Source organism: Carassius auratus, chromosome 6, assembly GCF_003368295.1.
Source record: "Carassius auratus strain Wakin chromosome 6, ASM336829v1, whole genome shotgun sequence".
In the NCBI taxonomy this organism is placed as follows: Eukaryota; Metazoa; Chordata; class Actinopteri; order Cypriniformes; family Cyprinidae; genus Carassius; species Carassius auratus.
The window spans coordinates 9,207,316-9,230,468 of record NC_039248.1 but is presented as its reverse complement, the minus strand read 5'-3'; the positions used below and the strand labels follow the sequence as shown (position 1 = coordinate 9,230,468).

Genomic DNA, 23,153 nt, shown 5'->3' with positions numbered 1-23,153 from the left:
CCTTGGACATACAATGAAGTGAATGAATAGCAGTAATAAATATTTACTGAGGATTCTACTAATAGCAGTGGACAAAAACATTGCCTGCCTGCTTTAGCAAATCTTCCCAATGAAAATACAATAGGAACAGATTGTTACAGAAATATATAATAATATATTAAGTATATGCATACTGTATATATAGATGTGCCTATGTATCCATGTTGCATCCCATTGGACATTCTTCTTTTTTTCCTACCTAAAATCTAGAAAGAATATCAATATATGCACCCATGAGGCTTTGCTGTTTGTCTATTAATGTTTGTCAGTGTTCTATAATGATAAATATAAAGAGAGTAAAAAATCGTACCTTAGACTGATTGCTTACCTTCAATGATGACGTTAAAGAATCTGGATGTTTTATCTAACAAACAGACATACGATCCCTGATCATCTTTGGTCAGATCTGATGCAAGTAGAGAGACGTTTCCAGGTGAAGTTTGATTAAACAGTGTAAATCTGCCTCTGGATATATAAACACACTGGATATATCAGTGTAAATGCAATACTGTTGGATTCCCAGAAGGACAGCAGAACAGATCCTCTTAAGAAAGCTGTTATCTGTTTCAAATCACTGTATGATACAGGCTGAGGGAAACATGCATGATACAAACTTACACTATAAGACCTATATAAGATTAAGTTAGATTTCTTACGATAAACTCTGGTGTGGTCTTTTCAGGCTTTTCTCGCATGTCACTGTCACATCCTGTCAGCTCTAGATTTTTCAGTACAGTTGAAGAACTCTTGCATAATTAATAGTAAGCAAACATATCAATGAAACATTACAGACACAATATAAAATGAATATTTTAAAAGCTATACAGTGTAATATATAATAAGAGGTCTACCACCATAAGTGCTTGTCATATTGTGAGGCTGTTTTGTCCATTGCGTTTTTTTCTTAAAAGAAAAGAAAATGATATACAGGAAAAAATAATCTTAAAAAAGATTACTTACTTTTCCATTTCTTTATTTGGTAAGTTTCAGTGTAATAAGATAATAAGATAATGCACAATTAGCCAGTTATTATTTGATAAATAAATAAAAAAAATCAAAATATCACATCAGAAATATATTTCTAAAATATATTGGGTGAAAAAAACTTCAGGTTATATTATGGCGAAGATGAATACACTAGAATATAAATGCATTGAAAGTGAAGTGAATACTGACATTACTGGGGTGGATCAGCATGAACAGAAAAAAATGTGATATTGGATATTGAATTGTATATATCTAAGCAAAATTCTAAGCATGACCAATTTTCAGATTTCATTATGATTTAGTAAAGAACTGTAAGTGAATAAAATAAATAACTTTCAAAGGATATATTTATTACACCGCAAATTAAAAATAAAACACACATGACCATTTGTTGACAAACACGAAAGAACACATGCTCAGGTTCATCTCATTCAGAAAATCTCAGATTTATTCGAGTGAAACAGACATTCTCTTTGAGCACATCCCAGCATTAAGATAACATGTACAATCAAAGTCAATGACAACATTTCTGTAAACAAGAAAGCCATGGAGGGGACAAAATAGATCATTTATAGCTTAATGTCATGCTGGGAGAATTCCTCATTCCTCAACATTCCAAAGCTTGAGAGTCAACATTCCGAATTAAATCTTGACATTCTCCTATAAACTGAAGGCAGTTGAATAAAGTGAAATTACTACTTACAGACAACTGGTCCTGTAAGAAACCCATTCATATTAACAGCCAGTGCCTTACTGTATCTGCTCAACTCATTTTATTAAAATACATTTATATAAAAAAGAAAATGTATTACTTAAAATAACTGTTTCACACTGTTATACTCTATATAATAATTCCCTTCAAAATATAAAATCATATGCGTATATATATCTACACAAAGTGCAACTGTAAATAAAGTGTTATTTCACTGAGGTTAAAAACACAACCATATTTTTACCTCTTTCAGTGCAGAAACTACTGTGGCTCTGAGTGGCTCTGAGTTAAAAGTGTGGGGAGGTAGTCTAGTGGAGATGGCTTATTACTGGGACTCGTGACTGGAAAGGGTCTTCAAATGAGAACCTGAACAGTCCAGTTTACCCCTAAACCTTGTGCCTTAAATTTGGATGGTGCATCTTAATGGAGGTTTGACCAGTCTGTTCTTACAAGAAGGGGAGGGGAGACTTTATAATGGTGGAAAAAACAATCACAACAGATTTCATACTTCTCCATCAGTGTCCCTGGTGACCTAACCCTATAGAAGCCTTTTATTGCTCAATATTAACAGGTTTCAATACAACACACGCAATAAAAATAGACAAGTCCGTCTACTGGATAAGGACCGATTTGGTTCATGGCCAGGTTGGACTAATTTAAGCGATGGCTATTTATACTGGCACAAAAAGAGATCAAACCAAGTTCGTTGTTTTGACCGGCCATTTGGCTTAAACACACGTACTTATCATGGATTTTTGACGATGAACAAACCACGCATTTACAGTAATATCTACAGCAAGTATATAGTTAAAATGAGAACATTTAAACAACTGTATTATTCTATAAATGAGACCAGAAAAGACCAGACCAATTACCAGAAAAATACATGTACACTACAGCACAGCACAAATACAACTATGTCTGCTAAAACTCAACGAAACATTAAAAATAACCTGGATTTGGTAGGAGAATATGTTACACATATTCACACATACACTGACACACCAATATATCTCACACAGCTGTACAGAAACACGTGTGTGAGAAGAGTGAACTAATATCTGTGTGTTTTTAGCACATGGCTGCTTCTGTAAGTCAGCCGGACTTCATACGACTGATGCTAAGAACGTTATTTCTTCTTTCTGCAGGGTTACTTCACGGAACCTCCTGCGAGAACAGAAAAACACACAGATAACAGTAGGGTAAAATCAAAACTTTTCAAAACCCAGTTTGTAAACTAATAACTCAAACTTAATGGAATAATTCACCCAAAAATGATGACAAATGACTCACCCTCAGGCCATCCAAGATGTAGATGAGTTTGTTTCTTCATCAGAATAGAAATTGAGAAATGTTGCATGAATTCACTTTCTTTCTTAAAGATCCGCAGTGAATGAGTGCGGTCAGAATGAGAGTTCAAACAGCTGATGAAAACATCACAAGAAGTCATCTACAAGTAGTTCACACTTCACACAGTCCACACCAAATAAACTCCAATTCTTTACTTGATTTCTTGTGGAGCATAAATCTGTGTTTGTTAAGAAACAAATTCATCATGAAGATGTTTTTAACACTAAACCATTACTCCAGGTTAAAATATCCTTTATCCATAATATTTATCTTGTGAAAAAGTGAGAAATCTGCTCAGGCAAGCAATACTTACAAGTAAAAAAACAGTTTAAATACATTTTGATTTTAGACAACAATAGGGAATGTTTTTTTTTTACTGGAGGAAGCATTATTATTAATTATGTAATCATATACATGGAGTTGTTTGGATTACTTGTAGACTATTGTGATGTTTTTATTAGCTGTTTGAACTCTCATTCTGATGGCACCCATTTACTGCAGAGGACCCATTGGTGATGTAATGCAAAATTTCTCCAAATCTGTTCTGATGAAGAAACAAACCCACTACAGAAAAAGAAAAGCAGTACACACATGAGTACAAAAGGACATTTGGGGAAGTGGAACAATAACCAACCATTAAAGGATGGAAAGAGCGAGAGTCCTTGCCTTGCCACAGCGTTGTGTGTCCTTGTGATTGGAATTGAGGGATTTCCACACTGTAGTTTTAGACATTTCATCAGATATGTTAATATCAGAGGGGTCAGTCCTGGACAACAGGTGGACAGAGTTGAGGGGAGGAGGGGTGACGGCAGGAGAAAAGGAGAGATGGAAAGGCGAGTGTTAGTAAGCACACAGTCAGATACACAGTGGACATTGTGGGGTCTAAGCTTATTTTGAACACCACTGGACAGGGCTCCAGGGTTTGCATTACATCACAGAGCTTCTGATGTGCAGATCTGCTGCAGTGTGGTACCTGGGGTCTGGGGTTCGAGGTGAGTGTAGAGGTTTGTTCTCCAATGGGATCTGCAGCGCGTCTTGTAATTTCTCAGAGTCATCAACCAGCATCTCCTGTGATTCCTGCTACTCATATAAACATAAACCCTCCATCACTGTGTTTATGTATTACACGTGACAAACTAAATTGCAAAATTAGGTTGAAGTACTCATTTCAGTTTACATGCAATACTAGCCTGGTTTGTTTGAAAGGTTGAATTAAGTTTGTTCAGGGTGGAACTTAACATTTATATTTAGTCATTTAGCAGATACTTTTATCCAAAGTGACTTACAAATGAGGACAATGGAAACAATCAAAATCAACAAAAGAGCAATGATATGCAAGTTCTATAACACCTATCAGTTAACATGTAGCAAGGTTTTTTTTAATCATATAATAAACAAAAAGAAAATGAAAAATAAGAAAAGAAAAGAATAGAGCAAGCTAGTGTTAGATGATTTTTTTTTTTGCTTTCGTTAATTGTATGATAAATAAAAAAGAAAACAAATACAATACAACATTCTGTACTATACATTTTTACTGCTAATTTAAAGAATAGTATACTTTATGTATGTGAAAATAAATATTTTAAATAGCAGTGCAATACAGTGTTGTATTTTTTGTTATTGGCTGCCATTCAGTTAGTAGAAAGGAAATAAATAATAATAAATAAAATACTCAAAAATGAAATGGCATAAATGAATAAATAAACATTTCCAAGCCGCGCGCTTCAGTTTGAATCTGAATAGCGCGTTCAGCGCGGGGGCGTGGTCACATTAGATATAATGAAGGGAGACGTGAAAAACGGACATCACGTTGTTTTCATATGGATTAATTTATCACAGAATATTTTCGGCAGCACTTGTTTAGTTTTAAAGAAGACATGTCAAGCTTTCTATAGATATCTCTCATGTCTCTTCGTTGAGAATTCACCGAGTTACACTTCATTTTAATGACGTGTATGTACATGACGATCAGCGCAGACAGGCTGCAGACAGCACACAAACTGATAAGACGCTCGGGAGAAAACATAACTTCATAATCATACTTCGCGTTGTGATTCGGAGATGCTCGTTGTTCTAAATAAAGTTGGTTATGAACCCTCTTTTATGGCCAAACGCTTTGAAAATCCCGCTGTACTCACCGAGATTAGAAAAGCAGTCATCAGTGAAATGTTGTGAACACAACAAAAGGGATTTGTTGTACTGCTCTGGTATTGTGGTAAAAATTAATTTTAGCCATTGGTTCTTCTGATCTTCATTCTTTGGCAGTGAAAATAAAACAAACTTGCCTTTACAATTAAAAACACACTGTCTCCTCGACATGATGCTATCACACCAACCAGAGCGTCTGTGTGGGGGGGTGGGGCAGGTCAGAGCTTCGTTTCTCCCCAGACGGTGGGCGGAGATTATTATGCAAAGTGCTCCTAGTGACGTACATAGAAATGGGCAAAAGATTTGAAATCTATAATGACTCGTTTCAGCGATTCAGTGTCGACTTCTTACTTTAGAAACCAATAACTTTATAAATCGTGTACTTTTTGGTTTAATTACTTTGCACATTGTTTACACTGATGGACAGCTACATCATACACTGTAATACAGGTAATTTTTGATTTCCCATCTGTGTGGCTCTTTAATTCTTTATGTTGCATTGCTAATCCAAATAAAAAATGTAGCTCAAAATGAGTCGAGGAAAAACAGGCTAAAACTACTTTCGGTTAATTTGTTATGCAGGAAATGGAATGTTGAGCACATTGCATTGTGGGTTACAATACTGTGTTGTACACAGAATGATTTTGGAAATGTAGCTTTGTAGTTTTCTTCCCATAAAGACCGTGTACAAACTATGCACAAGAACATATTGCACAGTATAGAAAATAGTGTTTCTACTAATATTCGTGTAAGGCCTTTTACCTGCATAGATCTTGGGAAACCTTTTGCTTTATTAAACTCTGCATATAGATCACAAACCTCTTCTGCATTTTTAGAATCATCATCCAGCTTCTTCTTCTTATTCTCAGGCATCAGATCATCAAGATAACTAAGCTCCCGTTTGGAAAAACAGAAGTCCAGCAGCTTACGGATGAACACTAATGCCAGCACCTGCAAGAGATAAACACTTTTTCTGATTCTGATTCTTTTTATGATTCAAGTGGTTCCTAGATTAGCCTTCAGCGATTTTGGTTGAGCACAGCATTTACAACACAAAGGTCCTGGGTTTCATTCCCATGAATTGCATAATCTGATAAAATGTAGTGAATACCTTATTTCTAAATTTAAATTATAAATAAATAGTAATGCTATACTTCACAGCTCCTGCATTCAAAATTTAAGTTGGCTTTTAAAAAAAGGATATGTATCACTCAGTCAGACTGATATTGTAAAATACTAGCATAGCTACAGTCGAGTATATGAATGGAAGTTTTAACATCCCTGACAAAAAGTATGTTGTTTGTTTTGGGTCGTACCATCATAGGGAAGACGATTGCAGCAGGGGAAGTTTTGATGACCCAGAGCAGCACAAGGCAGGTAAGTTGGGTCAGAGTGAACAGGTGAACCTTCCTCAGAGGAACATGACGTAGATAAATAAAGTCTGGTTGGTGCTTCGCTGGCATGCCAAATAACTTCAGACGGTCGAAGAACTGCGAAAGACAGGACAGAGAAAGATAACAAGTGACTGATGTGTCGGTATGCACATGTATGTTTAGTTCAGACGATTGTCTCTACCTGAATGCCTTTCAGAGATGAGACGCCCATATAAAGAAAAACACCATAGAGAACTGGCATGGGGATGAACTGTGAAACAAAAGGCAGGACATGAATGCATTTTGTTATCTAAAGCAGTAGTTATGTTTCCATCTAAAGATGCCAAATTAACTTATTGCATAAATTGCATATTGCATAAAACATTTGCGAATAAAGCACCATTTCCATCCATCATGTCAAAGAGAACAAAATACATGCTTCCTGATAAACTTGCACTAAAGCAGGAGAAGGCACTGAATATAATAATTTTCATATATGATAAATTACTTTCACCTCAGAGCAAGCGGAAGAAACACACTAACTGGAGGTGGATACCTGCTGTTTGGGAATGCAGTCATGTAAGACAATTATACAGCAATACTTGATGACAGACTTTGCTCAGGCACTTCAAAATGACCAAAACTTTTCAGATGCTATGCAACAAGATTGGTCCACTAGTTAGTCAAGTTATCCCATCCCACCGTGCAAAGTAACATTGCTTGTTTCATGCACATGGTGGAATTTATTCGGTAAATGTTTCAAACGTAGTTTGTGTGGATTTTTCTGATCAGATAAAACGTTTATCCTACTCGATTGTGCATTTTTTTAATGCAATATTCCAAAATGCGCATACAAATAGGTGGATGGAAACATAGCTGATGACTTTAATATATTTTCCAAGGTGTCATCAAGTGCAAAATTCACTTTTACATGTTGTTTGAACATAAATGTGTGTTGGCAGTATTTGTACACATCCAGATTGGGCTACTTTAACACTGTTGCCGCAGGTTGCTTTTCTAATGTGATATTTAGCCCCCGGAAAGTGAATTTTACTGGAGGATCCCCAGGCAAAAACGTGTAGTTTACACCCCCCCCCCCCCCCCCCCCAGAATGCAATTTTTATCAGGGAACCTCCCTCACATGCGATTGGGTTAGTTTTGGGCTAGTTTTGAGTACCAATTGGGCAGTGTTTTTTTCTTGCGAAGACCTGGCAACCCTGCCCCCGATGTATGGTTTTCTTTTTTTTTGTGGATCACAAATGTAGACATTTTGAAGAATGTTAGTAACAAAACAGCTTCATGTCCCATTGACTTCTTTAGTATGGACAAATAATATTCTGAAAGTCAATGGGACCTGAAACTATTTCGTACTCACATTCTTCAAAATCTTGTGTGTACCATGGAAACAGTTAATCATAGAGGTTTGTAAAAACATAAGAGGGGGTAAATGATGACACAATTTTCATTTTTGGGTGGACTATCCCTTAAAGAAAGCCACACTGAAGTTTTGTAATTACCTGTAATGCTCCAGTCATGAACACAGATAAGCCCATGAGGAGAAAAATGACCAGACCAGTCAGCCTCTGCTCTCTAATACCCAAAAATCGAGGTTGCTCTCCAGGGGCGGAGCTTTCAGACTCTAACTTCAAGCTGTTGACATGGGAAATTGATAGGACGGTTGCTGCAACAAACCAGGGTAACCCCATTATGGAACATACAGCCAGCATCACTCCAACCATCAGAAGATCCAAATGGTACCCGCAACCTTTCTGTGTGGAAGAAATAGGGCACACACTTACATATGATCTGTGCATACACACATCCTCTATAAAGGCTAATTAAAAAAATAAACATACCAGCAGTTTGTGTTCCTTGCGGTTAATTATGACAGCGGTGATCTGCTGGTCCATGAAGATGAGGATGGTGCAGAGAAGAGCTGGTATTAAGGCAGCCAGCACAGTCCACCAGGGGTTTGGCCCAATAGGGTTAATGAGCCAACCACGGTCATCACGCGTGGGCTGTAATACACAACCAGACAAGTGATCAAGTCAAAAAAAAGGCCAAACCCATGAAAAACCATAAAATAACATTACTAATTATTTTTGTGCAAAAATATTATTTATTCCTTTGTAGGCAAAGCTGAATTTTTAACATCATTACTCCAGTCTTCAGTGTCACATGCTCTTTCAGAAATCATTCTAATATGCTCTTTTGGTGCTCAAACAACATTTCTCCTCCTTCTACATTTATTCTTATTATTAACATTTCGATACTATTCGATGATCATAAAGCATTTTTTGAGAATCAGAAAGCACCATTTCAATGCATAATTTCTCAATAAAAGTATTATAAATAGTGTAATTTTTTTTATTTTTAGATTTGTGTTTATTTATTTATTTTACAGTGGTGAACATTGTGATTTATTATGCTTATGGAAACTGTGAATTTCAGCATTTACCAGGTTGACAAAGATGTGAGTATTTCACTACAGGTGAATAATTGAGAATGATGCAACGCTCATGTGAATTCAGTCTAAATTGAGACATACTTGTTAATTAACTATGGATTAAATATTAGTCCAGCTCATTTGTTCATAGATCACTCTCTGTGCACAACGTGTGTATCCAGATTAGCCTTGGGTATAAACTCAATTCCAAGACTCAGCATTGTCTAATCATCTAATCTGTCACTGCAGGGATGCCACTCTAAATGAATCGTTTGAGAAAACGTGCCTCGAAACAAGACACAAAGAAACTGGACAATAACAGGACTGTTGTGGATTCTGAGTGAGCACTAAAAACTTTGAATACTAAAGCAGTGGATTCATCATTGTAAGGTAAGCTTTGAAAGAACATGATTTCCAAGCAGAGCTTTTAAAAAGAACTGGAAAGCTTGAAGCATCTAGGAGAGTGTTTTCTCTTTACTGACTAACACAAATGTATCTCTTTTTTTTCTTTAAGTAATATAACTTGACTTTTGCATCTGTTTGGGTTTATTTGTCTAATGTATATTTTGATAAGTTAAGAGTTTGCAATAATATAAGAGTATTGCATACAAGAAATACAAGTAAATATCAGTTCTTACTCTGGATACTACCAAAATAATATCTAATTTTTTATTAATTTGATTAAGTTTAATGATTATATAATTGAATGACTTTGGCTTGTAATAACATATGAAATGTATTTAAACAACTAATTAAATAAATACAACTCAAATATAAAACGACACATGAAATATAATGCACACACATTGCTTAGACCCAGTACATATTAATTCTGAAATATTAATAGTACTACTACTGTAACTACTTCTTCTACTACTAATAATATAACATTATTATTGCAAATAATAATGTTATATTATTAGTAGTAATAATAATGTTATATTATTAGTAGCAGAAGAAGCAAAAACACGTTGATCACAGCACAAAGGTCCTACATCTTAGAAATTCTATTAAAAATCCTTCTACTTCCTGAAAAGAGAGCATGGATAATCCACAAGGGGGCAGAAGAAATGTACTTTACTATACCACCTTTTGGCAAAGTATTGATCAGATTAATGATTTAGAGGCATTAGAAATCAATTTATCAAATATGATGCATACAGAGTTAAATACACAAACAAGTGTGTGTGTGTGTGTGTGTGTGAGATTGTATTTATGTATAGGCACTCGTTTATGATGCCTACCTTGAAGTTGCTGGGCACTTGTAACTTTTGTGATGGAACTCCAATTAAATAATCAATCAGGACCATGAAAACAATTGTGAGGAACACAGCAAAATCACTGATCATTGACCGTACCTACACAACAGAAACACACAAAAATATACACTTTGTATTTATTGTATAAAAAATTACACTGTGTACGCAAAATCTGTTTGTTAATGAGTATTTTAGCCTCACCCGTGTTGGGAAGTATTTGCTAGTCTTGAACTGTTTCAGGAAGGTAGACAAGGAAAAGGTCCCAAAAAACAAGATGGCCGACCAGAAGAGCACATCAGGAGTGTAGGGACCATGGTGTCCACACGCCGATCCAATAAACTGCCCCTGGAGATCTAAACACTCCTACTCACAACACACACACACACACACACACACACAGAGTTTGGCTCATGTTTAACTGCACTGGCAGCCGAGACACTGACTCAGCTGTGAAAATAGGATTAGCACTAAATGCGATCTATGTGAGACTACACTGTGAAATAACACCGCACTGCAGTAATGGGACTGTACAGTGTGTACTTATGTAATTTTTTTTTACTGCTTGACACCAGACTGGGGTTTATGACAATGTGAAGTTGTTGAGAAGTTAAAACTGAGATCACATTTTGAGGAGTACTTTTTCCCCATAGAGAATTTCACAGAAAGAAATCAATATTATTCCTGACACATTCAAGGTTTATTCAAAATCATCTGCACATCTTCACATGAGATTAAGATTCCAGTCATATCAGTGACTGGTGAGCGTTTTATCACACTGACCAGAATATTGAGATCACATGACTAACTAAACTTTTGTTTTTGCGGGATGATACATCCATGCCAGCAGGTGTCATTATAAAGTTTCTGTATCAGCCAGCTAAACAAAGAATTGCACTTTAATGGTTAGACCATGTAAAAATTTCATTTCCAGTGGTTAACTAAGATTGTGGGAGCATGTGGGAGGTTGAAGTACCGATACGGTGAGGTTGCTCCATGGCACTGCAGAGGCTGTTATATTCCTTTGATTCCACAGTTCTAGTGTTTTATTACTGGGGTTATCAGGCTCTGCACACCTACAGCTGATACAATACAATGTGTTAATATATGTTTTATATATATATATATATATATATATATATATATATATATATATATATATATATATATATATATATAAGTCCTTTGCTTTTCATCTTTATCTCATTTACATCTAGGAAAAACAACTGATGAAAGATTATTATTTACTGACTTCAAATTCGATGAGCAGGTGTATAGGCATCTGTGTGTGTATGAGTTTATACTTACTAGACCAGTGTTAGTTTGTCTAGATCGGCATGTCTGTTGATGGGGTACAGTTCTCTAAGATGAAAAAGTTTCTCTAGTGCTTCGTAAATGAAGATAAGACATATAAGCGCAGCAAACGCTTCCTCTGTGAAACGTGTGATGTAACAGACCAAGGAACTAGCATCCGTTGCAACAAGAATCAGACACAGGAAAGCCGTCCACAGACCGATACAAGTGCGCAGGGACAGGTACGAGAGATCGTAGTCTCTACAGGGACAGAAATGGACAGGAGAGAGACAGTATAGTGGGTAAAGATCATATATGTAATATTTAGCAAATTTATGAAACAATATAAGGAAAAAGGCTAAATCAGTAAATAAATGGAAAACTTCTGTCATGACAACTCTCTGAAAATTTTGCATGGTAATGTACATGGCAATGTTAATGCGTTTGGTCTTGGCAGAATAGATCTGCTACGCTGCTACTGCTGTGGCAGAGCAAGTACCGAGATTTGCTACAGCCAAAACATCATGTAGGATTATGTAGGAAATACTGCTGCTGCACATATAACATATAAAATAACCCCAATATATTGCATACATGAAATCACACCATGAAAGATCTATACAGGTGGAGCTGGGGAAGGTGGAGGGTTTCTGAAGCAAGCTGCAACTGCTACAGCAAGCACTAGCCAAGTATTTGAACGTTGAGCAGCAAGCTCATTGGCTGCTGATGAGAAAACAAACCAATCGGCTGCACCATGTGATTACATTTATTCATTTAGCAGACGCTTTTATCCAAAGTGACTTACAGATGAAGACAGTGGAAGCAATCAAAAACAACAAAAAGAGCAATGATATATAAGTGCTATAACAAGTCTCAGTTAGATTAACACAGTACACGTAGCATGAATAATAATGTTAATATATCAGATTGAGTTAGAATTTATTGGCCTGCACCATCTAGAGTTTCATGACAGAACTTTGTATTTATTATTCAATTTAAGAATAATTTAAGAATTATTTATCAAATGTATCATATTTATAACCAATGAAATTGTTCTGGGTAAGAAAGTGAATGATTAGTCTGGTCTGTACTGACTTGCAGAACTTGAAGAGAATTTTTTCAAACACAAGAACAGGTCCAGTGCTGCCCAGTATAGTTAGGGGCTGTCCAGCAAACAGAGAGTATGCTACTCCAGTCATAGACGCTCCTAAAAGAGATTCAATCGCACTCTGACACAAACACACACACACACACATGCACACATATAAATACACATGACTGCTGTTTTGTATTACAAACATATTTTTCATGTGACTTTGCCTAACAGACCAGACCACACAGAATCAAAACTGTGTGTTTGCCTACTTACAATGCGTCCTTCTGTAGCTTCTCCCAGAAGTCCTCCAAAGGTGATAACAGGAGACATGCAGGCACAGTACAGAAACAGAAAAGAAGCTACACACTGCAAACTCAGACCGTCTTTAAAATCACTCAAATAAAATGGAGCTTTTCTTTTCACATCCAGAATTAGTCCTCCGAACAGCCTACAGAGACATAGAGAGAGCAAAATTTCCATTGATTTCAAATGTTTTCATACTGAGCTAATAGCATTTCTATCCCCTAAAACCTCTAACCCTCACACAAACCCTTTTTTTGTCATATTGAAGACATTATTCAATATGTTTACTATTTTATTTTTCTTAGGGGGACTGTTGTTGGTTTTAATATTCTAGTGAGGATATTTGGTCTTGCACAGTGTTGTTCAAACCTGAACACACACCTTCCAGTTCTCTGCAGTTCTGGTCCATGGTGTTCTCCATGCTGCTCTTCCTCAACAGGGACAGCTGTTCCGTTCGGCACTCCTGGCATCTTTCTTTTCTCCTATTCCGTCAGAGGAGTAGATAAATTGGCACATATTGTCAATCGCTTTAATCACTTAAAGTGTTTGTTTTTCCATACCTGTGATGGGACACTTTTAGGAGGTTCTATGCGTATAGATGGGTCCCATTCCCCTGGAGGCAAAACTGTCACTTGATCCAGAAACTCATCTATACCAGCCAACAAATCACTTCTGTTCTTGGCCTTATATGCAACATCATGGAAAATCTAAATAATGGAAGAATAAAATTATATGAAATAAAATAAAAAATGTAACTAGCATTTAAAAATATTTTTTTAATTACATTTATTTTACAAATGGTGTTTTTTAAACATGTAAAGACATGTTACATGTTACTGCATTAATATCTAATGAGATAATAATATGTATTGACCTCATCGGTCATGATGGTGGCCATGGAGCGACCGATCTCATGGTACTGTTGGGCTTTTCCATCAGGACCAAGCAAAATGAACACAAATCTACAGAGTAAAAAGCGATTTTAATAATTCTGTTACAGTGGAGTTATCAGCTTCATTTATGCTTTTGAAAGCAAACACTTTGTACCTAGTGGGAATGGGAACTTCAGTGAGTCCTGTAAGCAGTACAGCAGGAGACAGGCGAATGAATGCAACAATGGATCTCTCTAAAAAGTCCAGCTCCCCAACCAGCACATTGGAAGCTTCTGCTCCAGTGGGGATCTTTTTCATGAAATGTGTGTCCACCTAGAGAGAGAAGGTCATAGCAGTGTTATTTTTGTATTATTTGTATTTATTAATATTTTAAATGAGTCTTTTTCAGTTTTTATTTTAATTTTATTATTGTTTTTTTGTTTTTTTTTGCTTTAGTTTAATATTATTTCAATTTTGGTTTTATTAATTTAATACTTTTTCAGTCAGTTGCCAAGACAATATTTCTCATTTCATTTACATAACATTTTTTTCCATCTCATGTTAATTTTTATTTTTATTGTAATATTTATATAAATAAATCAAGTAGAAATCGCATGGTGGTTATTCCAGTCACTAACTCCAGCTGTTTATTTCGGTCAGGGTGACAGTTATAGATAAGAGGCACAGCAGGTATGTAATCTGATTGGGGCCACCTCAATGTCTATCAAATGGCTGGCATCTGGCTTATTAAAGTTAATTTCCTCTTTCCTGATCATTAGCATAACAACACACAAACAAGCTGCAGTACCTCTAAAGATCACCAGATGGCAGTGTTTGTGAAAGTGCATTTGTTCCAGAAGTTCTTGGTAACCAATTCATTGCCTGCCTCCAGTGAGCACTCAGGACATTAACAGAAATAAACTGATTCAACATGTTTTGGTTTAAAGAGTTATCTTGCTCAGTACCATCTTTTCTTTATTTTATTACATCCATCCGGTTTTCTGAAAACTGGATGTAGGAGAGATTTTTGCATATTAATTTTTTTTATTGTGTCTAGCAGCTTTGATTACATTTATTATTATTATTCACTGTGATTTATTTTGAAGCCAAATGATAATCTATGAGAATATGCTACATACAGTATACATCACAATCATTAGTGATACTGTGTCAGTTTGATTTAGACAAAGGTGTGCTGTTCTTTTTGATGTTGTGGTTCTAGTACCTTGCTGAGATCCATCTGGCCATTATCCGCTGCTCCGATCTTTACATCTAGATTTGTAGGTGGAGGCTGGGGAGAAGTGGCAGGACCTGAGAGATACAATTAAATATGATACATATCTACAGCAACCTACAATTTCCACCTCGCATGTACTGTAGTACCAAAATAAAATTATATGTTTATTTCTATTACTAATAATCTAATATATTTATTAGAATGAAATAATTTATTTGTAAGTTGAACCATAAAACTTAAATATTAAGTGTTATTATGAGACTAACCCAAAAGGATATCACTCAGGATCTGATGTAATCTGTAAAACCCTATACGGAGCATAACACTCCATCCAAAGAAATTATGTCAATAATGCATGACCAGAAGTAGTCCAACTCCAAAAGAAGGATTTAGATAACTTTAATGATGGAATTTGGAAATTCTGTTTACAAAATAATTCATAAAAGAAAAAAGAGCTTTACATTTCTCCTATGGTATAAGAACAGTCGCACCCCATATATTTACATTGTTAATGTATTACTGTAAGCACACCTTTGACAAATCAAATTGAAATCAACACTGTTTAATTATATCCACAGGGCTTAAATTGTATTTAACCAACAATATTTCTTCATGATGCACATGTAAAATGTGCAGTTTAGCTCACCCGCCTTGTCCATGTGATGAGGATCACTCTGTTTCCTGCCCGAGTCAGTAAAGGACTTGACCATGGGCAGCAGGTTGTTCCTCTTCTTGTCACTCTGGTGGTGATGCTTCTTCAGAAGTGCCTCTCGAACCTTCATTCTCACACTGTCATCCAGTTCATGAGCTGCCTCCTGATGGTCAAGCACCAAATCTACACACAACAAATTATAAATATACAAACCAAATATAATCAACTATCGAAGGACAATCATGTCCTTTTTGTTGTTTTATTGTTTGCATGATTAAACTCTATGATGATGGTGACGATCAACTTCATATTTAGATCTGAATATGTTCCATTCTAGCAGTGATTTCTCAGCCTCTCACTTTCTCTTTTTCTTTAAAGCCTCACACATTTCCAGCCGGAGCTGATGCAGCACTCTTAATCTGCATCACTCACTCTTTCCCTGTCTTCCAACCTTTACAGTATAATTAATCTCCCTTGGTCACCCTGTCTTTCTATTTCTCCGGCATTAATCTTGCTCTTACCATTGCTGCAATACTGGTCATAACAGTTATGCTTCAACAAGACAGGTTCTATTGTGAGTCTGTTAGACTTCAGTGGCTGATAGTCATTGATCAGTACATTTAAAATTATACAATGTATATTTCTTCTTAAGCACAAATTGCATAAATTATGTATAAAAACTTGCAGGGTTGTAACCAGCATATATGTATTGATGTGCTCTCTACAGCCCTCATACGTTATATATATATGTGTATTTGCATTATATACTGAAAGTGTAATTGTGCCACTAGTGGCAACCAAACTAAATTACCATAAGAGGAGTCCAAGCTCATGCTACTGCACATATACAATTTTGAAAGAACAGCCACTATTTTTAAACTCTTTGAAAAATCAACCTACATATGGTGTTTTTAATACTGAAACAAATTCCACACTTTTAATCTAAACGTTTCCTATACTCTTTAAGGTGACACATGCTGCTGACTGCTGTGCCCCTTCTTTTTTAAAACTACGAATCAGTGGGTGTTTGGTGTGAGTTTTGGTGTGTGTCTATGACTCTATCACCAACATGAGTGGGAGTGCGAGGTTACAGTATGTGTGAGGTTACAGGTGGGCCTAATAAACTGCAGGATCCCAACACACACTTGCCATACTGCTGTACTAGTCCCCATTAAAGACATGCACTGAATGCATAAGTATAAACTTAAGGGTCAGGCTCAGACGGATTGTGATCAGGTTCAGCAAGCACTTTATACACTGACATTTTTAGAATCTGATACAGTAAGCTGAAGTCATTTTTTTAGTGTTAAAAATGCGTCCTTTCACAGATAGACATGTAGAGTGCTGTACACATTGATTTCTGACTGACCTGCAATTTCCTCAATGCAGCTGGCCTTTATGTCCAACAGGACAGTTCCATTAATGATACAGCTCCGTAGCTCAAACAGACTATGGAGAGAGAGTGTAGCTACATACGGCTTACTCCACCTTTCCCCTCCATCTTCCACATCCTCCTCAAACTTTAACCACCTGAGAAATATTACGAACAAAGAGATACACATAGATAGTCTCTTGCTTCAACTCTCAGATGGCAACAGAGGGTTGTTTGATAACCATTAGGTTTTTAAAATCTGGGGTCTGGGAACCTTCAGGGGGCTGCAAGAACTGGGGGGTCTGTGGAAAACTTTAGAGGAAAAACCGTATAAAAAATGCATACAGCTGCTTTTGCACAAGAATTATCATATTTGACAGTCAGTGACATCTGAAAAATTAAAACCCCCGGACTTATCTTTTTGGCACTGAATATCATGTTTCAGGACGTACTGTATGCATACCTCGCAGTTTCCTTCCACTCCGCATCTTTGCCGTCTTTAACACAGATTTCGTCAAGTTCTGTGAAGAGGTCATGTGCTGCATGCTCCTCATCCTCTTCAGTGCCCAGAATAAACTGAACCCTCTGGGATGGAGTATCTGAGAAAAAGAGACAGGATGAATGAGAGAGAATTTGTAAAAGTTCATTTTCGCTGTGAGAGAGGAAGTAGAGGAAGGAAGCACAGTAAACAAATGTCTTATCCAAGCAATTTTCAGTGTTTGTCATTATAAACCTGAGTTTATGTTTTTAGGTTTTGTGGTCTCAAGGGTACAATGTTGAGAAAAAGTAATAAAGGTCCAAAGTGTGCTTTTTTCACCAAATTGCAGGATATTATCACTAATAAATAACATCCAGGCACAAACCACCTATGAAGAAGGCCCATTATAAATTTATTGATTTATTAATTACCTTAGAGAGATTGTTTTGAAGGAAAGAATATGCAACTGATATAGGCCTATAAAAGTGAAGCACGGCAAGGAAGCTTTATTCGTTTTTTCCAAAATCACATGATCTACAATGTCTAAAGCTTTGTTCACCTGAAATTCACATGACTGCTTCAGTTGGACCACAAGGAGTGAACCTTAGTGCAGTTTTCCTTTCTCTAGTATGTTTTTAACAGTGAATACCTGAATTTATACAGTATATGAATCCCAATGTTCATTTGACTACGAGAAGCCACAACTGGGGCATGCAACAGACTGCAGATTTTATTTTATTATTATTATTTTTTTTTTTTACCATTTTTTAAAATTGTTTTACTTTCAGCACACAGAAAAAAATAAAAAAATAACATAGACCACTTTTATTTCTTAAAAATTTTTTTGATGTTCATTATTTTGACCACCTGATGGCTGCAGCATACACCGTGTTTAAAAGCTTTTACTAATGATCCTTTTTACAAAACATCTGAAAGGAAAGACTATGTGCTTTGTAAAGCTTAACCTTCACTATTAGTCTATCAGTCTTTTTTTTGCATTAGGGATTTTCAGTGTCTCTCTGGAGGTTAAATCATTATGCAAGTAGGTGGCGACAAAGAATGTATTTTCATTTGAATCATTCAATCAACAGAATCGTTCAAAGCACTGAATCATTTAGGAAAATAACGATACAAATGAGTCATTAAATCATTCACTGGCCCGAGTAGTTTAAAACACTAAGTTAAATTCATTCAGAAGCCCAGCCATTGTACGCTTTACGCATTTGAATGTTGCGCTTTGGCGAGCGTTTATTTTGAGTCCTAGATATAATTTTACAGATTCACCATCCAGTGAATGAAGCTACAAGCGTTTGACTGGTTACTGCTGTTGTCGTTCTCACCGTGCGATGTTGCGGCACTTTCTGTGTTCGTGCCTTCTTGAGGCACACTTCCGGCCCGCATCCTCTCAGCTCTTCTTCGGTGTTTGGAGCTGTGCGGCCGGTGATGACGATGAGACGGCCTGCCCATGGGCATCCGTACACCCACAAACAGAGTCCTGTGACCTGGGAGAAAAAGATAGCTGGTGAGATTCAGTGTGATTTTCCTGTTAATATGACTGTATTGAGCTGTTTGCTGTACCACATGAATGACTGAGTAAGTGTTGTGGTTGCATACTAACCCTCCAGCTCTTCTTTCTCATAATGGATATTTAGAACTGAGCTAGTGCCACCATGGTCCACCACAGCCTCCTCATCAGGCCTCTGTAATACACATTTACTTGTTTTTAATGAGAGTGTAAATAAGTACATACAGTACTATAGTTAGTAGATAGAAAAACACACAAAAGTTAGTTTTTCTATCACTGAAGGGAATTTCCATTTACTGCTTTTATAATTAGCTAATGACGTTTTTTTATACCCTCAACCGAATACTTGCAGGAACCTTTCATTTCTACACATTTTCACTGTATCTGTGTGGATATTTGGTCCCCACAAAGTAAACACACCTCAACACACACAAAATGAATTCAGACTTGAATTCGACTGCATTTTAAATGAGGGACCTGTCTCGGATGATGAATGTGTGTTAGGGAAAGACAGACTTGTGAGTTACTACAGGGACTGGGCTTGTGTATACCGACATTTACTGTGTTATTCTAAACAGTGGATGCTATATTATCAAGCTTTTTAAGGGTAAAATCATCATATTTTTTTTACACTTTATTTCCATAAGGAAATAAATACATAAATATTTGTCATGCTATTACAATTATTTTGCATAGTTATAATTGGTTTAAATACCCATTTTCCACCCTCTCTCTGACCCTATGAATTCAAGTTTCAGAAGTAGGTTTTTGCTGCTTAGTTTAATTTCTTAAGGTTATTAGGTTTTCACAGAACGTCATAGGACTCATAATAAAAAGATCTTAATCAAAAGATTAAAAAAATGTTCCCCATCATTTGACTCGTCTACTTAATCTATAATGACAAGTCAAAAAGGTATATATTACCAAATTAAAACAATTCACCTTGCATACCAGTCATCAAAAAAAAAAAAAAAAAAAAGACACTTAGTATCAACATTTTTTCTTTACACCAGACATATTTTATTTAGCACTGCTTGACCCTCAGACACAATATAGTTCATGTAGATGAATATCCATAATCCTTTGACAATTTAGTTATAACTGTATGCAAAATAGATGCACAGTGGCCAAATTAATACATTCAATCAAAGTTGCATTTAAGATCTTACCTGACTTTGTGGTTGCCTGTTAATAAAGGTACTGTAACCCACTACCTTCAAACAGTCAAATAACACTGATACTTTATTAGGCTTCCTATTATTCACTTCCTTCTTTACCTTTGTGTGTGTGTGATATCCCTCTGGGATGCTGCTATCTTTCCATGACAAAGATGATTCATCAGTGTGTTTTCATGGCTTTCTTTTGCAGGAACACAAGCCTATAATTCATATAAACCCTGTTGAACATTTCCCGCATCAAAAGTACAGCCAAACGGAGCAAAATATTCTCACAGGCTTTGTAATGCAGCACAATAATAATAGATCCAAGAAAAGCTTTGTCAAATGAACCCAGTGGTTTTAAAATGATCTATATTCACTGTTGTGCAAATGATGCTATGTTGTGTATTTTGCTTGAGGCTTATGTGTATGTTTGATCGGTGAGATATTGATTGGCAGTCATAGTGTGGATCAGCATTTGAGGTCATGCATTACATTGTGTGTTATAACAAAAGCACCAGTAGCTTTCCACTATAATAGCATCCGCCTTGTTTCCAACATCCCACTAACATATAATTATGGTACATGCATCTTATCAAGGTCCTCTAGAACTACAATTATTATAGGCTTAAGAACAATCGCTTAAGTTTCTTAGCTTCTCTAATCGTAAGACCACCGACTGTGATTTTATTGTGATTTTAGCTTGCATTTCAAGGTAATATGTTACATGGCTGCAATGCAAAATCACTATAATTATACCTCACTTCTGAATGATTACTGTTCTGTTTTGAGGGTTTTCAATGAAATGGATCCATTTCATTTTTACAGTCATGCCCTCTGCTTTCCCTTTGAAGAATGAGTGCATGTGTGAATACAAGAAAAATAGTATTTTGCAAAGGGGGACCCATTAGTTAAAGAGCCTTTAAGTACTGTTACTCCTTTAATAAGGATATTTGTTCCCACACATATTCCACTGCATGTTATGGTAGGATTTGCCAGAATACAGACGTACTTGTATAGATTGGTGGTGATTTTCAGAATTGGCCAGTCAGTGGGTTGGTTGAACATTTAGTCTACCTTAAGGAACCCTGTATATTTACCTGACCTCAATAGGGTTTTTCTTAACGGTTGAGCTATTGTAAACTGTACAAACTGCTTTTTTAAAAATGTAAAGTTTTTGGTAGGACACTCAAAAGACGGCATGTTACATGATGCAATTGCTGGAGACATTTGTCTGGGGAAAGGGGGATTATAAAAAAAAAAAGTAGAAATATATTTGAAGTTGACTAGATAAACTATAAACCTCACTAAACAAATTGTTGGGTTTTGAACAATGACTTACTAATGACTTGTTTTTTTCTGTAGTGTGTGTAATTATTACTTAAGTTGAACACAAGACAACCATGCGATGTATCACTCAGACTGCCTTGTCATCCCAGTCATGGATCATCTGAGTACTTATTGTCATTAAAACACATACCCAGGGGGAAGGAGAAAATAGAGATCGAGCTAATCATGTGAATGAGTTAATGAATTTTTCATCATCTGCTTTATGCTTCTGTTTTCCTACTCCTTCTCTCTCAATATCTCCTTGTCCCTTTCCCTTTATTGGTCTGACATGAGCACATACCCTAATTCAAATAATAACAAAACACTTGAGCTGACTAGACTGCTCCTGTGTCACCTAGCTACTCCTTTGTGTGTACAGTATCTGTGTGTCACTCACAAAGGGAGATTTTCCACTTACAAAAAATGGCTTCTTCTTACCTCTCCTTATTACCAGGCAACCATTCCGCAGTCCCTGATCAAGGACGCATATAATAAAACAAATCTATATTGAATGGAAACCTTAACGGCAATTTTATTTTTCGTAATTTTTACTTTCTATCTTGATCTAGTCGTGATCTATGAAATCACAGTTGCGATCACAAATGCTACCAAAAGCTTAGGGTCAATATAATGTTTTTATATAATATTAAAGAAATTAATAATTTTATTCATCAAGGATGCACGTTGACCAAAATGACGGTAAAGACATCTATAAATATAATACCTTTATTTCTTAAAATAAGACTGTATTTTAATTTTAATTTATTACTTTATCTCACAATGTTCTAATATTTTGCTCTGAAGAAGAAATGGGATAAGTAGTAGTTTAGATGGTTTAGTTGGACAGCGTGACACAGACACAGACCACTACCACTGCCACTTCCAGATGCTCCCATCCGCCTGAACAGATACAGTGGCACATGCACACACAAACACACACACACACACACGCACAAACCATAACATCATTTCAAATCTGAACTAAATGCTCTTATGTTGTTTTTCGTTAGAGACCAGAATGTATGTTATCGATAACTGTTCATTTTCCAATAAACCACTTAAAGCATCATTTTGGGAGAGATGGTCAACCCACTGCATTATTCAGACTTACAAATAAAGAATTGGTTAGAGAGGGTTGAAGTACTACCTGTTACTCTTTACAGAATGACTCATTCACTATTCATTTCCACCTCCCCCTTTCTGTCACAATGGCATCATGTCCTTCATGTCATGCATATTTAAAATAAAAAATAAGGATTGGTTTGCATGTTAGCTTAAGTGCATTCGTATTAACGTTGTGTGTGACAAGTTTGTGCATTTTACAAAGACATTGTTGGTTCCCTGTTCTTGTAATGTACATGTATGCTTGTGTGTGAATGCTTACTGGATCATGCAGCAGTACTAAAACAATACCATGGAATTAACATGTTTTTTGGCATAATACCGAGGAAATAATATATTTGAGTATATTTTGAAATGAAGGTGCTATTATTCTTATTATGCTATTATATACATTAGAATATATTAT

The 23,153-nt window shown here is 36.0% G+C and overlaps 1 protein-coding gene across 1 annotated transcript in view; it reads right to left on the bottom strand.

Moving 5' to 3' along the window:
* Positions 1–1,447: 1,447 nt before the first annotated feature.
* The window catches only part of slc4a8 (solute carrier family 4 member 8), a 28,820-nt gene continuing 7,114 nt past the window's right edge, over positions 1,448–23,153 (bottom strand). The window contains exons 2-25 of the mRNA XM_026260402.1: positions 19,233–19,314; positions 18,955–19,116; positions 17,600–17,735; positions 17,134–17,294; positions 15,759–15,947; positions 15,101–15,186; positions 14,051–14,208; positions 13,878–13,965; positions 13,564–13,710; positions 13,385–13,485; positions 12,974–13,148; positions 12,700–12,833; positions 11,620–11,865; positions 11,288–11,393; positions 10,516–10,677; positions 10,300–10,413; positions 8,466–8,627; positions 8,127–8,378; positions 6,812–6,880; positions 6,553–6,726; positions 6,056–6,187; positions 4,062–4,168; positions 3,723–3,854; positions 1,448–2,905 (exon numbers count right to left, since the gene is read on the bottom strand). Coding sequence (XP_026116187.1) covers positions 3,725–3,854; positions 4,062–4,168; positions 6,056–6,187; positions 6,553–6,726; positions 6,812–6,880; positions 8,127–8,378; positions 8,466–8,627; positions 10,300–10,413; positions 10,516–10,677; positions 11,288–11,393; positions 11,620–11,865; positions 12,700–12,833; positions 12,974–13,148; positions 13,385–13,485; positions 13,564–13,710; positions 13,878–13,965; positions 14,051–14,208; positions 15,101–15,186; positions 15,759–15,947; positions 17,134–17,294; positions 17,600–17,735; positions 18,955–19,116; positions 19,233–19,314 — 3,273 coding nt within the window. The 3' untranslated portion in view covers positions 1,448–2,905; positions 3,723–3,724. The remainder of the gene's footprint in view (positions 2,906–3,722; positions 3,855–4,061; positions 4,169–6,055; positions 6,188–6,552; positions 6,727–6,811; positions 6,881–8,126; positions 8,379–8,465; positions 8,628–10,299; positions 10,414–10,515; positions 10,678–11,287; positions 11,394–11,619; positions 11,866–12,699; positions 12,834–12,973; positions 13,149–13,384; positions 13,486–13,563; positions 13,711–13,877; positions 13,966–14,050; positions 14,209–15,100; positions 15,187–15,758; positions 15,948–17,133; positions 17,295–17,599; positions 17,736–18,954; positions 19,117–19,232; positions 19,315–23,153) is intronic.